The 17,508-nt window shown below is 40.0% G+C and overlaps 1 protein-coding gene across 1 annotated transcript in view; it reads right to left on the bottom strand.

Moving 5' to 3' along the window:
- Positions 1-691: 691 nt before the first annotated feature.
- The window catches only part of LOC115189483 (phosphatidylinositol 4-kinase type 2-beta), a 29,816-nt gene continuing 12,999 nt past the window's right edge, over positions 692-17,508 (bottom strand). Inside the window, exons 7-11 of the mRNA XM_029748100.1 lie at positions 13,087-13,148; positions 6,095-6,164; positions 5,873-6,006; positions 5,372-5,431; positions 692-2,052 (exon numbers count right to left, since the gene is read on the bottom strand). Coding sequence (XP_029603960.1) covers positions 1,879-2,052; positions 5,372-5,431; positions 5,873-6,006; positions 6,095-6,164; positions 13,087-13,148 — 500 coding nt within the window. The 3' untranslated portion in view covers positions 692-1,878. The remainder of the gene's footprint in view (positions 2,053-5,371; positions 5,432-5,872; positions 6,007-6,094; positions 6,165-13,086; positions 13,149-17,508) is intronic.

Genomic DNA, 17,508 nt, shown 5'->3' with positions numbered 1-17,508 from the left:
CAAAATCATACCCAGTGAGTATAGCCTCCTGCATCCTGGCATTAAAATCATACCCAGTGAGTATAGCCTCCTGCATTAAAATCATACCCAGTGAGTATAGCCTCCTGCATCCTGGCATTAAAATCATTCTCCATTTTAGAAATGTCACGTACTATAAAACCTATTTTTGTATACCCAAAATGATAAGTCTGGGTATTGGAACACAACCATAGTGAACATTTCATAGATCAATGAAGAGGAGTTCACATTTAACCAATCCCAAATTTACATTTATTGTTTCCAACATTTAAAAAAAATACATTTCTACCTTTACATTCATTATACAGCAGGAATAGAAAGTTCAAGATGCATAAATATGAAAAACCCAAACAGTGTCTGTGTCACCAACGGCACCCTAATCCCTACATAGTTCACTACTTTTATCCAAGAAAAGTGCACTACTTTGTCCCTATAGGCCCTGGTCAAAAGTAGTGCACTACTTTGTCCCTATAGGCCCTGGTCAAAAGTAGTGCACTACTTTGTCCCTATAGGCCCTGGTCAAAAGTAGTGCACTACTTTGTCCCTATAGGCCCTGGTCAAAAGTAGTGCACTACTTTGTCCCTATAGGCCCTGGTCAAAAGTAGTGCACTATGTAGGGAATAGGGTGCTGTATGGGACTTAGAAATGTTTAGCAAGTGTGCGAATGTTCTTATTTTTCCTCCCCCCCCCCATTTGGTGGGAGATTAACGGAAGACTCAGCAATATGACGTCATCAAACGTAGCAGGGTAACTTCCTGTTTACAGACAACAACAACAGAAGAATACAATTCTGCCAGGAGTTCCACTTTCGGGTGAAGAATCAGGCCGGGATTCAATCTGATCGTGGGTTATAGGCTTTGAGGCCTTTTAAAGGCACATTTCTGTGAATGGGATCTCTGCGAACACTGGAACATTTGTCTATAACCTGCGGTCAGATTGAATCCCAGCCTCAATCTTGGCAGATTCTAATTGTTGTTTTCAAGCAGGAAGTTCGCCACCCGCACGGTGCCTGATTACGTCATATTGCACAGTGTACCTTGAGTTTAACCCACCACCTATCCCATAATAGCCAAGAGTATACTGTCACCAGCAATTACACATACATGTTAAATCAACTAATACATTCATTGCTATGAAAAAAAATGACCATCGAGTGCATCCCAAAAAAGTCACTCAAAAGTAGTGCTATTTGGGACGACACATTGTCAACAGTATTCCCTCTCATTGAAATGTCTCGGGAGACACGTTGCTCTATTTAAATAGAAACTGTAAACTTACATTCAAGCAACATACATTGTATTTTATCCACTTTTTAACATTATTTAATTCCTTCAAAAAGCTTTTTCTTTATGCTTATATTAAAATGATTTTGGCAGTAGCGCAGAACCCGAAGACACTGTCGGTGTATCCCAAATAGCACTATATTCCCCTAAGTGCACTAGCCCCTATGGGGCCTCTGGTCAGACGTAGTGCAGGACGGGATAGGGGATAGGGTTCCATTTAGGACGTCCTGGGTTCTCCTCTGAGCTCAACACACTCAGAATACGTCCCAAAATGGAACACTATTCCCTTTATAGTGCACTAACCCTATTGACCAGGGCCTAATGTAGGGCACTACAAAAGGAATAGGGAGCCATTTGGGATGTTTCCCCAGACGTGTGATGTCCAACTCCAAACCAATCCCTCTGGAGGAAAGATGCTCTGAGTCTCTTCATTTCTCTCTCTCTCACCCTCTCCCGCCCCCTCTCTCTCTCTCTACCAGGAGGGTAGGTCATTGTGTTGCAGTGGAGGCTCCCTCTCTTCCCTCCCTCCTCATCTCTCCACCCACCCCTGCAGCAGCTCCTCCAGCCATCACTCCCTCTACCAGGAAGAGAAGAAAGGTCTCTTGCAGTGGAAGGTCTGGGTGAAAGCTGTTCCTAATGTTACCACCCTCCCCTGTCCTCCTGTCCGGCTTCTCTCCACCACGACTCTGGGCATCTGGACCAACTGAATGGGGGTTTTATTATCCTTTAACGCCTGGCTCAGGTTTAGGATCTAGAGAGGAGAGAGAGAGGAGAGAGAGAGGAGAGAGAGAGGAGAGAGAGAGAGAGGAGAGAGAGAGAGAGAGAGAGAGGAGAGAGAGAGGAGAGAGAGAGAGAGGAGAGAGAGAGGAGAGAGAGAGGAGAGAGAGAGGAGAGAGAGGAGGAGAGGAGAGAGGGAGAGAGAGAGAGGAGAGAGAGGAGAGAGAGAGAGGAGAGAGAGAGAACAGAAAGAGGGGGAAAAGGAACAATCAAAGACATACAATTGAACTGGCCACATGTGGACTCCAATCAAGTTGTAGCGACATCAAGGATGATCAAAGGAAATTGGATGCACCTGAGCTCAATGTGGAGTGTCAAAGAAAGGTGTGAATATTCTGTAAATTAGATATATATATATATATATATATATATACAGCAGTATGGACACCCCTCCATACACTATATATACAGCAGTATGGACACCCCTTCATACTCTATATATACAGCAGTATGGACACCCCTTCATCCACTATATATACAGCAGTATGGACACCCCTTCATACACTATATATACAGCAGTATGGACACCCCTTCATACTCTATATATACAGCAGTATGGACACCCCTTCATACACTATATATACAGCAGTATGGACACCCCTTCATACACTATATATACAGCAGTATGGACACCCCTTCATACTCTATATATACAGCAGTATGGACACCCCTTCATACACTATATATACAGCAGTATGAGGACACCCCTTCATACTATATATATACAGCAGTATGGACACCCCTTCATACTCTATATATACAGCAGTATGGACACCCCTTCATACTATATATACAGCAGTATGTGGACACCCCTTCATACTATATATACAGCAGTATGTGGACACCCCTTCATACACTATATATACAGCAGTATGGACACCCCTTCATACTATATATACAGCAGTATGGACACCCCTTCATACACTATATATACAACAGTATGTGGACACCCCTTCATACACTATATATACAGCAGTATGGACACCCCTTCATACACTATATATACAGCAGTATGGACACCCCTTCATACACTATATATACAGCAGTATGGACACCCCTTCATACACTATATATACAGCAGTATGGACACCCCTTCATACACTATATATACAGCAGTATGGACACCCCTTCATACACTATATATACAGCAGTATGGACACCTCTTCATACACTATATATACAGCAGTATGGACACCCCTTCATACACTATATATACAGCAGTATGTGGACACTCCTTCATACACTATATATACAGCAGTATGGACACCCCTTCATACACTATATATACAGCAGTATGGACACCCCTTCATACACTATATATACAGCAGTATGGACACCCCTTCATACACTATATATACAGCAGTATGGACACTCCTTCATACACTATATATACAGCAGTATGGACACCCCTTCATACTCTATATATACAGCAGTATGGACACCCCTTCATACACTATATATACAGCAGTATGGACACCCCTTCATACACTATATATACAGCAGTATGGACACCCCTTCATACACTATATATACAGCAGTATGGACACCCCTTCATACACTATATATACAGCAGTATGTTGGACACCCCTTCATACATTATATATACAGCAGTATGGACACCCCTTCATACTATATATACAGCAGTATGGACACCCCTTCATACTATATATACAGCAGTATGGACACCCCTTCATACTATATATACAGCAGTATGGACACCCCTTCATACTATATATACAGCAGTATGGACACCCCTTCATACACTATATATACAGCAGTATGGACACCCCTTCATACACTATATATACAGCAGTATGGACACCCCTTCATACACTATATATACAGCAGTATGGACACCCCTTCATACACTATATATACAGCAGTATGGACACCCCTTCATACACTATATATACAGCAGTATGGACACCCCTTCATACACTATATATACAGCAGTATGGACACCCCTTCATACACTATATACACAGCAGTATGGACACCCCTTCATACACTATATATACAGCAGTATGGACACCCCTTCATACACTATATACACAGCAGTATGGACACCCCTTCATACACTATATATACAGCAGTATGGACACCCCTTCATACACTATATATACAGCAGTATGGACACCCCTTCATACTATATATACAGCAGTATGGACACCCCTTCATACTATATATACAGCAGTATGGACACCCCTTCATACTATATATACAGCAGTATGGACACCCCTTCATACTATATATACAGCAGTATGGACACCCCTTCATACACTATATATACAGCAGTATGGACACCCCTTCATACACTATATATACAGCAGTATGGACACCCCTTCATACACTATATATACAGCATTATGGACACCCCTTCATACTATATATACAGCAGTATGGACACCCCTTCATACACTATATATACAGCAGTGTGGACACCCCTTCATACACTAGGAGAACCCTACCTGCCCCAATGCACAGTGCTAACTGTAAAGTTTGGTGGAGGAGGAATATTGTTCTGGGGCTGTTTTTCATGGTTCGGGCCCCTTAGTTCCAGTGAAGGGAAATCTTAACGCTACAGCATATAATGACATTCTAGATGATTCTGTGCTTCCAACTTTGTGGCAACGGTTTGGGGAAGGCCCTTTCCTGTTTCAGCATGACAATGCCCCCCAGTGCACAAAGCGAAGTCAATACAGAAACGGTTTGTTGAGATCGGTGTGGAAGAACTTGACTGGCCTGCACAGAGCCCTGACCCTCAACTGCATCGAACACCTTTGGGATGAATTGGAATGAGGACTGCGAGCCAGGACTGATCGCTCAACATCAGTTCCTGACCTCACTAATGCTGTTGTGGCTGAAAGGAAGCAAGTCCCCACAGCAATGTTCCAACATCTAGTGGAAATCCTTCCCAGAAGAGCGGAGGCTGTTATAGCACCAACTCCATATTAATGTCCATGATTTAGTAATGAGATGTTTGACGAGCAGGTGTTATTCTGTTATTCCATGTACATATAGACAGTGTCTCGATCAGCACCCTAGTCCTTATATAGTGCACTACTTTAGACCAGAGTAGTGCACTATATAGGGAATATGGTGCCATAGGTCTCTGGTCTAAAGTAGTGCACTATATAGGGAATATGGTGCCATAGGTCTCTGGTCTAAAGTAGTGCACTATATAGGGAATAGGGTGCCATAGGGCTCTGGTCTAAAGTAGTGCACTATATAGGGAATAGGGTGCCCTTGGGGATGTATCCACAATGTCAAAGGTAAACAGGAAGAAAACTCACCTGTCCTCTCATGACTGACATCTGCTTTTCAAACATGGTCTTGTCAAAACCTTTATCTGCCTGAAACACAAACAGAGAGAGACAGCGAGAGAGACAGTGAGGGGGAGACAGAAAGAGACAGAGAGAGACAGCGAGGGGGAGACAAAGGGAGAGACAGAGAGAGCAGAGAGACAGAGAGAGTTAGTTTCTGTTGACCACATAGCTAATACTTGTCGTTTGGGTTTGAAATGTCACATGGTAATGTTGGATGGTGTCAGAGTACCACACAGACATTCTTTGACCTCTCACCTCAACCTCTGAAGAGAGGGAGTGAGAGACAGATATCTATCTCTCTGTTCTATCTATCTATCTATCTATCTATCGAGAGAGAGAGAGAGAGAGAGAGAGAGAGAGAGAGAGAGAGAGAGAGAGAGAGAGAGAGAGACAAAGACAGAAAGACAGAAAGACACAGAAAGACACAGAAAGACACAGAAAGAGAAAGAAATAGCAGTGGATATCTACCATAAACATTTCGTAGAGGTCTTCACAGAGGTCCTGAACGAAGTTCATGTCTGACAGACGGGACAGCACCAGCTCTCTGGTCTCCTGGGAGAAGGGTACTTTAGCCTGGGGCAGACACGCCCAATGGAACGGGTCTATAGGGGACAGGAGAGGACCAGTAAGGGTGTGTGTGTGTGTGTGTGTGTGTGTGTGTGTGTGTGTGTGTGTGTAACAGTAACTTACAGGCTCTCCACTCGTCAGGGTGTTTGAAGGGGAAGGCCAGGCCGTTGTCTATAGCTGCTATCTGGATGGCCTGATAGAGAGATACAACATGTATTGATTAGCTACACATTGTTCTGTATTGATTGTTGTCTATAGCCTGCTCTCTACTCTGTTCTGTCTGGTCCTGATAGAGAGATACAACATGTATTGATTAACTACACATTGTTCTGTATTGATTGTTGTCTATAGCCTGCTCTCTACTCTGCTCTGTCTGGTCCTGATAGAGAGATACAACATGTATTGATTAGCTACACATTGTTCTGTATTGATGGTTGTCTATAGCCTGCTCTCTACTCTGTTCTGTCTGGTCCTGATAGAGAGATACAACATGTATTGATTAACTACACATTGTTCTGTATTGATTGATTGTTGTCTATAGCCTGCTCTCTACTCTGCTCTGTCTGGTCCTGATAGAGAGATACAGCATGTATTGATTAACTACACATTGTTCTGTATTGATTGATGGTTGTCTATAGCCTGCTCTCTACTCTGTTCTGTCTGGTCCTGATAGAGAGATACAACATGTATTGATTAGCTACACACTGTTTATTATTGATATAATTACATAAAACACTCAAAATGGTCGACTGTCAAGGAAATTATAGAAAAATGTATATACACAAAATCACTTTTTTTTCAAAATGATTCATCACCCTGAAAGGACAACTGTTATACATGATAAACTGGGTCTGGTCCAACACTTTGTTAACACATGGAGCAAAACCAACGCCTCCGAAACACAGATGAGACATTTTAGTTTCAGGGCCGTGAAGTCCTGGGAACTCCCTTGGCAGAATGGTCCCAAAACACCGAATAGTCGTTTAAAAGAGATTCATTCATTAAAATGTCTTGGACAACTAGAGTGGAACTAAGAGATTATTTATATACGTTCTGTTGTATTAAATATGGGGGGTAACTAGTAATATGTTCTGTTGTATTAAATATGGGGGTTAACTAGTAATATGGGGGGTAACTAGTAATACGTTCTGTTGTATTAAATATGGGGGGTTACTAGTAATATGTTCTGTTGTATTAAATATGGGGGGTAACTAGTAATATGGGGGGTAACTAGTAATACGTTCTGTTGTATTAAATATGGGGGGTAACTAGTAATATGGGGGGTAACTAGTAATACGTTCTGTTGTATTAAATATGGGGGGTAACTAGTAATATGTTCTGTTGTATTAAATATGGGGGGTAACTAGTAATACATTCTGTTGTATTAAATATGGGGGGTAACTAGTAATACGTTCTGTTGTATTAAATATGGGGGGTAACTAGTAATATGGGGGGTAACTAGTAATACGTTCTGTTGTATTAAATATGGGGGGTAACTAGTAATATGTTCTGTTGTATTAAATATGGGGGGTAACTAGTAATATGGGGGTTAACTAGTAATATGGGGGGTAACTAGTAATACATTCTGTTGTATTAAATATGGGGGGTAACTAGTAATACGTTCTGTTGTATTAAATATGGGGGGTAACTAGTAATACATTCTGTTGTATTAAATATGGGGGGTAACTAGTAATACATTCTGTTGTATTAAATATGGGGGGTTACTAGTAATACGTTCTGTTGTATTAAATATGGGGGGTAACTAGTAATACGTTCTGTTGTATTAAATATGGGGGGTAACTAGTAATACGTTCTGTTGTATTAAATATGGGGGGTAACTAGTAATACGTTCTGTTGTATTAAATATGGGGGGTAACTAGTAATACGTTCTGTTGTATTAAATATGGGGGGTAACTAGTAATATGGGGGGTAACTAGTAATACGTTCTGTTGTATTAAATATGGGGGGTAACTAGTAATATGGGGGGTAACTAGTAATATGTTCTGTTGTATTAAATATGGGGGGTAACTAGTAATACGTTCTGTTGTATTAAATATGGGGGGGTAACTAGTAATACGTTCTGTTGTATTAAATATGGGGGGTAACTAGTAATACGTTCTGTTGTATTAAATATGGGGGGTAACTAGTAATACGTTCTGTTGTATTAAATATGGGGGGGTAACTAGTAATATGGGGGGTAACTAGTAATACGTTCTGTTGTATTAAATATGGGGGGTTACTAGTAATATGGGGGGTAACTAGTAATACGTTCTGTTGTATTAAATATGGGGGGTAACTAGTAATACGTTCTGTTGTATTAAATATGGGGGGGTAACTAGTAATACGTTCTGTTATATTAAATATGGGGGGTTACTAGTAATATGGGGGGTTACTAGTAATACGTTCTGTTGTATTAAATATGGGGGGTAACTAGTAATACGTTCTGTTGTATTAAATATGGGGGGTTACTAGTAATACGTTCTGTTGTATTAAATATGGGGGGTTACTAGTAATACGTTCTGTTGTATTAAATATGGGGGGTTACTAGTAATATGTTCTGTTGTATTAAATATGGGGGGTAACTAGTAATACGTTCTGTTGTATTAAATATGGGGGGTAACTAGTAATATGTTCTGTTGTATAAAATATGGGGGGGTAACTAGTAATACGTTCTGTTGTATTAAATATGGGGGGTAACTAGTAATATGGGGGGTAACTAGTAATACATTCTGTTGTATTAAATATGGGGGGTAACTAGTAATATGGGGGGTAACTAGTAATACATTCTGTTGTATTAAATATGGGGGGTAACTAGTAATACGTTCTGTTGTATTAAATATGGGGGGTAACTAGTAATATGGGGGGTAACTAGTAATATGTTCTGTTGTATTAAATATGGGGGGTAACTAGTAATATGTTCTGTTGTATTAAATATGGGGGGTAACTAGTAATACGTTCTGTTGTATTAAATATGGGGGGTAACTAGTAATATGGGGGGTAACTAGTAATACATTCTGTTGTATTAAATATGGGGGGTAACTAGTAATATGGGGGGTAACTAGTAATACATTCTGTTGTATTAAATATGGGGGGTAACTAGTAATACGTTCTGTTGTATTAAATATGGGGGGTAACTAGTAATATGGGGGGTAACTAGTAATACGTTCTGTTGTATTAAATATGGGGGGTAACTAGTAATACATTCTGTTGTATTAAATATGGGGGGTAACTAGTAATACGTTCTGTTGTATTAAATATGGGGGGTAACTAGTAATACGTTCTGTTGTATTAAATATGGGGGGTAACTAGTAATATGTTCTGTTGTATTAAATATGGGGGGTAACTAGTAATATGGGGGGTAACTAGTAATACATTCTGTTGTATTAAATATGGGGGGTAACTAGTAATACGTTCTGTTGTATTAAATATGGGGGGTAACTAGTAATATGGGGGGTAACTAGTAATACGTTCTGTTGTATTAAATATGGGGGGTAACTAGTAATACGTTCTGTTGTATTAAATATGGGGGGTAACTAGTAATATGTTCTGTTGTATTAAATATGGGGGTAACTAGTAATATGGGGGGTAACTAGTAATACGTTCTGTTGTATTAAATATGGGGGGTAACTAGTAATACGTTCTGTTGTATTAAATATGGGGGGTAACTAGTAATACATTCTGTTGTATTAAATATGGGGGGTAACTAGTAATATGGGGGGTAACTAGTAATACGTTCTGTTGTATTAAATATGGGGGGGTAACTAGTAATATGGGGGGTAACTAGTAATACGTTCTGTTGTATTAAATATGGGGGGTTACTAGTAATATGGGGGGTTACTAGTAATACGTTCTGTTGTATTAAATATGGGGGGTAACTAGTAATACGTTCTGTTGTATTAAATATGGGGGGTTACTAGTAATACGTTCTGTTGTATTAAATATGGGGGGTTACTAGTAATATGTTCTGTTGTATTAAATATGGGGGGTAACTAGTAATACGTTCTGTTGTATTAAATATGGGGGGTAACTAGTAATATGGGGGGTAACTAGTAATACATTATGTTGTATTAAATATGGGGGGTAACTAGTAATATGGGGGGTAACTAGTAATACATTCTGTTGTATTAAATATGGGGGGTAACTAGTAATACGTTCTGTTGTATTAAATATGGGGGGTAACTAGTAATATGGGGGGTAACTAGTAATATGGGGGGTAACTAGTAATACGTTCTGTTGTATTAAATATGGGGGGTTACTAGTAATCTGTTCTGTTGTATTAAATATGGGGGGTAACTAGTAATATGTTCTGTTGTATTAAATATGGGGGGTAACTAGTAATATGGGGGTAACTAGTAATACGTTCTGTTGTATTAAATATGGGGGGTAACTAGTAATATGGGGGGTAACTAGTAATATGGGGGGTAACTAATAATATGTTCTGTTGTATTAAATATGGGGGGTTACTAGTAATATGGGGGGTAACTAGTAATACATTCTGTTGTATTAAATATGGGGGGTAACTAGTAATACGTTCTGTTGTATTAAATATGGGGGGTAACTAGTAATACATTCTGTTGTATTAAATATGGGGGGTAACTAGTAATACGTTCTGTTGTATTAAATATGGGGGGGTAACTAGTAATATGGGGGGTAACTAGTAATACATTCTGTTGTATTAAATATGGGGGGTAACTAGTAATACGTTCTGTTGTATTAAATATGGGGGGTAACTAGTAATACGTTCTGTTGTATTAAATATGGGGGGTTACTAGTAATACGTTCTGTTGTATTAAATATGGGGGGTTACTAGTAATATGTTCTGTTGTATTAAATATGGGGGGTAACTAGTAATACGTTCTGTTGTATTAAATATGGGGGGTAACTAGTAATACGTTCTGTTGTATTAAATATGGGGGGTAACTAGTAATACGTTCTGTTGTATTAAATATGGGGGGTAACTAGTAATATGGGGGGTAACTAGTAATACGTTCTGTTGTATTAAATATGGGGGGGTAACTAGTAATATGGGGGGTTACTAGTAATACGTTCTGTTGTATTAAATATGGGGGGTAACTAGTAATATGTTCTGTTGTATTAAATATGGGGGGTAACTAGTAATACATTCTGTTGTATTAAATATGGGGGGTAACTAGTAATACATTCTGTTGTATTAAATATGGGGGGTAACTAGTAATACATTCTGTTGTATTAAATATGGGGGGTAACTAGTAATACATTCTGTTGTATTAAATATGGGGGGTAACTAGTAATACGTTCTGTTGTATTAAATATGGGGGGTAACTAGTAATATGGGGGGTAACTAGTAATATGGGGGGTAACTAGTAATACATTCTGTTGTATTAAATATGGGGGGTAACTAGTAATACGTTCTGTTGTATTAAATATGGGGGGTAACTAGTAATACATTCTGTTGTATTAAATATGGGGGGTAACTAGTAATACGTTCTGTTGTATTAAATATGGGGGGTAACTAGTAATATGGGGGGTAACTAGTAATACGTTCTGTTGTATTAAATATGGGGGGTAACTAGTAATACATTCTGTTGTATTAAATAGGGGGGGTAACTAGTAATACATTCTGTTGTATTAAATATGGGGGGTAACTAGTAATATGTTCTGTTGTATTAAATATGGGGGGTAACTAGTAATATGGGGGGTAACTAGTAATATGTTCTGTTGTATTAAATATGGGGGGTAACTAGTAATACGTTCTGTTGTATTAAATATGGGGGGTAACTAGTAATATGTTCTGTTGTATTAAATATGGGGGGTAACTAGTAATATGTTCTGTTGTATTAAATATGGGGGGTAACTAGTAATACGTTCTGTTGTATTAAATATGGGGGGTAACTAGTAATATGTATCAAAGCAGGGACCGAGAGACTGAAAAACAGCTTCTATCTCAAGGCCATCAGTCTGTTAAACAGCCATCACCAACATTGAGTGGCTGCTGCCAACATACAGACTCAACTCAAGCCACTTTCATAATAAAAAAATGTAATAAATGTATCACTAGTCACTTTAAACAAGGCCACTTTATATAATGTTTACATACCCTACATTACTAATCTCATATGTATATACTGTACTCTGTACCATCTACTGCATCTTGCCTATGCCGTTCGGCCATCACTCATTCATATATTTATATGTACATATTCTTATTCATTCCTTTACACTTGTGTGTACAAGGTAGTTGTTATGAAATTGTTAGGTAACTAGTCCTCTGAGACAGTCTTACATCATACTGAATGTTAACTAGTCCTCTGAGACAGTCTTACATCATACTGAATGTTAACTAGTCCTCTGAGACAGTCTTACATCATACTGAATGTTAACTAGTCCTCTGAGACAGTCTTACATCATACTGAATGTTAACTAGTCCTCTGAGACAGTCTTACATCATACTGAATGTTAACTAGTCCTCTGAGACAGTCTTACATCATACTGAATGTTAACTAGTCCTCAGAGACAGTCTTACATCATACTGAATGTTAACTAGTCCTCAGAGACAGTCTTACATCATACTGAATGTTAACTCGTCCTCTGAGACAGTCTTACATCATACTGAATGTTAACTAGTCCTCTGAGACAGTCTTACATCATACTGAATGTTAACTAGTCCTCTGAGACAGTCTTACATCATACTGAATGTTAACTAGTCCTCTGAGACAGTCTTACATCATACTGAATGTTAACTAGTCCTCTGAGACAGTCTTACATCATACTGAATGTTAACTAGTCCTCTGAGACAGTCTTACATCATACTGAATGTTAACTAGTCCTCTGAGACAGTCTTACATCATACTGAATGTTAACTAGTCCTCTGAGACAGTCTTACATCATACTGAATGTTAACTAGTCCTCTGAGACAGTCTTACATCATACTGAATGTTAACTAGTCCTCTGAGACAGTCTTACATCATACTGAATGTTAACTAGTCCTCTGAGACAGTCTTACATCATACTGTAGAGTGTGTGTGATAAGTATGAGTCACGCAGAGTCCACAGTCCACAGTCCACATGTCACTTCTTTCAAAACACACATGATCTATGGACTGCAGTCCACACACACACACACACACACAGCTCACCTTCTCTCCCTCTCCTTCCCCTGACTTCTCATACTTGATCAACCAGTTGTCATTCCCTCGGTCTGATGGAGAGAAAGAGGGAGGGAGAAGAGAGAGGAAGGTGAGGAAGGGTGAACGAGTTAGATTCTGCATAGGAGGAGAACACAATGCAAAGCTATAGGGAGATGTTCCAGGGCATGAATGAACTGTGTGTCCCTATAAAATCTGTTTCTCTCCAAGTTTTCACTCTCCAAAAAAATCACACTTTAATACTTAAAACTACAACAGGAGACCACTTTTTTTGTGGTCTGGTAAAAATAAAATCTAAGAACGTTTTATTTTCGGTTTTTAGATGTCCTTCAATTCAACTGTGCACCAACAAGAGACCTGTTTGGTTAGCAGTGTTTCTGTAGCACACATGTCAATTGCGGAGTTTGCTAAAGAAATCGCCACTGGATTGATGCTAATAATCATGATAATCATTCAGCCAGGTTAAACATGGTCTACTTTGAAGTTAACATTTAATTGAAAAGGTTTTTTTGGGGAGAGAAGTCTTTCAGTCTACCACAAGACTGTTAGCATTATTAGCATCATCGCTAAAACGGATAAACATAGTGGTGACAGAGAGGAGTTCTGGGAAATACAAACCACTGACGCATTCTGTTCGTGTCTCATCTTCTTCTTCAATAATATCAATTCATCTAGTTGACTCCCTACCGAGTTCAATTCATCTAGTTGATTCCCTACATCTAGTTCAATACATCTAGTTGATTCCCTACATCTAGTTCAATACATCTAGTTGACTCCCTACATCTAGTTCAATACATCTAGTTGACTCCCTACCCAGTTCAATACATCTAGTTGAATCCCTACCCAGTTCAATACATCTAGTTGACTCCCTACCGAGTTCAATACATCTAGTTGATTCCCTACCGAGTTCAATACATCTAGTTGACTCCCTACCGAGTTCAATACATCTAGTTGATTCCCTACCCAGTTCAATACATTTAGTTGACTCCCTACCGAGTTCAATACATCTAGTTGACTCCCTACCTAGTTCAATACATCTAGTTGATTCCCTACATCTAGTTGACTCCCTACCCAGTTCAATACATCTAGTTGATTCCCTACCCAGTTCAATACATCTAGTTGACTCCCTACCCAGTTCAATACATCTAGTTGACTCCCTACCGAGTTCAATACATCTAGTTGACTCCCTACCCAGTTCAATACATCTAGTTGACTCCCTACCTAGTTCAATACATCTAGTTGACTCCCTACCTAGTTCAATACATCTAGTTGACTCCCTACCTAGTTCAATACATCTAGTTGACTCCCTACCCAGTTCAATACATCTAGTTGACTCCCTACCGAGTTCAATTCATCTAGTTGACTCCCTACCCAGTTCAATACATCTAGTTGACTCCCTACCCAGTTCAATACATCTAGTTGACTCCCTACACAGTTCAATACATCTAGTTGACTCCCTACCGAGTTCAATACATCTAGTTGACTCCCTACCGAGTTCAATACATCTAGTTGATTCCCTACATCTAGTTGATTCCCTACCGAGTTCAATACATCTAGTTGATTCCCTACATCTAGTTGATTCCCTACCGAGTTCAATACATCTAGTTGATTCCCTACATCTAGTTGATTCCCTACCCAGTTCAATTCATCTAGTTGACTCCATACCCAGTTCAATACATCTAGTTGACTCCCTACCCAGTTCAATACATCTAGTTGACTCCCTACACAGTTCAATACATCTAGTTGACTCCCTACCGAGTTCAATACATCTAGTTGACTCCCTACCTAGTTCAATACATCTAGTTGACTCCCTACCTAGTTCAATACATCTAGTTGACTCCCTACCTAGTTCAATACATCTAGTTGACTCCCTACCCAGTTCAATACATCTAGTTGATTCCCTACCCAGTTCAATACATCTAGTTGACTCCCTACCCAGTTCAATACATCTAGTTGAATCCCTACCCAGTTCAATACATCTAGTTGATTCCCTACCCAGTTCAATACATCTAGTTGACTCCCTACCCAGTTCAATACATCTAGTTGAATCCCTACCCAGTTCAATACATCTAGTTGACTCCCTACCGAGTTCAATACATCTAGTTGACTCCCTACCCAGTTCAATACATCTAGTTGACTCCCTACCCAGTTCAATACATCTAGTTGACTCCCTACCGAGTTCAATACATCTAGTTGATTCCCTACATCTAGTTGATTCCCTACCGAGTTCAATACATCTAGTTGATTCCCTACATCTAGTTGATTCCCTACCGAGTTCAATACATCTAGTTGATTCCCTACATCTAGTTGATTCCCTACCCAGTTCAATACATCTAGTTGACTCCCTACCGAGTTCAATACATCTAGTTGACTCCCTACCCAGTTCAATACATCTAGTTGATTCCCTACCCAGTTCAATACATCTAGTTGACTCCCTACCCAGTTCAATACATCTAGTTGACTCCCTACCCAGTTCAATACATCTAGTTGACTCCCTACCCAGTTCAATTCATCTAGTTGACTCCCTACCCAGTTCAATACATCTAGTTGACTCCCTACCCAGTTCAATACATCTAGTTGACTCCCTACCGAGTTCAATACATCTAGTTGACTCCCTACCGAGTTCAATACATCTAGTTGACTCCCTACCGAGTTCAATACATCTAGTTGACTCCCTACCGAGTTCAATACATCTAGTTGACTCCCTACCGAGTTCAATACATCTAGTTGACTCCCTACCCAGTTCAATACATCTAGTTGACTCCCTACCGAGTTCCATACATCTAGTTGACTCCCTACCTAGTTCAATACATCTAGTTGACTCCCTACCCAGTTCAATACATCTAGTTGACTCCCTACCGAGTTCAATACATCTAGTTGACTCCCTACCGAGTTCAATACATCTAGTTGACTCCCTACCGAGTTCAATACATCTAGTTGACTCCCTACCGAGTTCAATACATCTAGTTGACTCCCTACCGAGTTCAATACATCTAGTTGACTCCCTACCCAGTTCAATACATCTAGTTGACTCCCTACCCAGTTCAATACATCTAGTTGACTCCCTACCGAGTTCCATACATCTAGTTGACTCCCTACCTAGTTCAATACATCTAGTTGACTCCCTACCCAGTTCAATACATCTAGTTGACTCCCTACCCAGTTCAATACATCTAGTTGACTCCCTACCCAGTTCAATACATCTAGTTGACTCCCTACCCAGTTCAATACATCTAGTTGACTCCCTACCCAGTTCAATACATCTAGTTGACTCCCTACCCAGTTCAATACATCTAGTTGACTCCCTACCGAGTTCCATACATCTAGTTGACTCCCTACCTAGTTCAATACATCTAGTTGACTCCCTACCTAGTTCAATACATCTAGTTGGATCTCGTCACGGTATCTCTGTGCATTCAAACGGCCATCGATAAAATGCCTTTGTTCGTTGTCCGTAGTTTATGCCTTCCCATAACATAAACCCCCCCTCCACCATGGGGCACTCTGTTCACAACGTTGACATAAAACAAAATGCTTGGACACTTCTCCAGCGTGCCAGGGGCCATCGAAGGTGAGCAGTTATCCAATGAAGTCGGTTACGACGCCGAACTGCAGTCAGGTCATGACCCTGGTGAGGACGACGAGCACGCAGATGAGCTTCCCTGAGACGGTTTCTGACAGTTTGTACAGAAATTGGTTGGTTGGTTTGTTGGTCTCAGATGATGCCGCAGGTGAAGAAGCCGGATGCGGAGGTCCTGGACTGGCGTGGTTACACGTGATCTGCGGTTGTGAGGCCATTTGGACATACTGCCAAATCCTTTAAAACGACGTTGTTGGTCGGCTTATGGTAGAGAAATTAACATTCAATTATCTGGCAACAGCTCTGCTGGACGTTCCTACAGTCAGCATGCCAACTGCACGCTCCCTTAAAAACCTAAGACATCTGTGGCATTGTGTTGTGTGACAAAACTGCCCATTTTAAAGTGGGGCATTTCATTGTTCTGCAGCACAAGGTGCACCTATGTAATGATCATGCTGTTTAATCAGCTTCTTGATATGCCACACCTGCCAGGTGGCTGGATTATCTTGACAAAAGGAGAAATGTTCACTAACAAGGATGTCAACAAATTTGTGCACAGAATTGGAGAGAAATAAGCTTTTTGTGCATTGAGAACATTCATGGGATGTTTTTTTTCAGCTCATGAAACATCAGACCAACATTTTTCAGTGTAGTTGATTTCCTACTAAGTTCAATAACATTATTGAATATTGTTGAAATCCGCTCTCCGTATCGCAGATTTTATAGGCCCCACCAATGTGTGCGCTGTGGGCAAGCTGTGTGTACCGTCCACTGTGTGCATGTGTACCGTCCACTGTGTGCATGTGTACCGTCCAGTGTGTATGTGTACCGTG

The sequence above is a fragment of the Salmo trutta genome, unplaced genomic scaffold (genome assembly GCF_901001165.1).
Source record: "Salmo trutta unplaced genomic scaffold, fSalTru1.1, whole genome shotgun sequence".
In the NCBI taxonomy this organism is placed as follows: domain Eukaryota; kingdom Metazoa; phylum Chordata; class Actinopteri; order Salmoniformes; family Salmonidae; genus Salmo; species Salmo trutta.
Note: the sequence above shows the minus strand (reverse complement) of the source record. Positions and strands in the feature narration are given on the sequence as shown.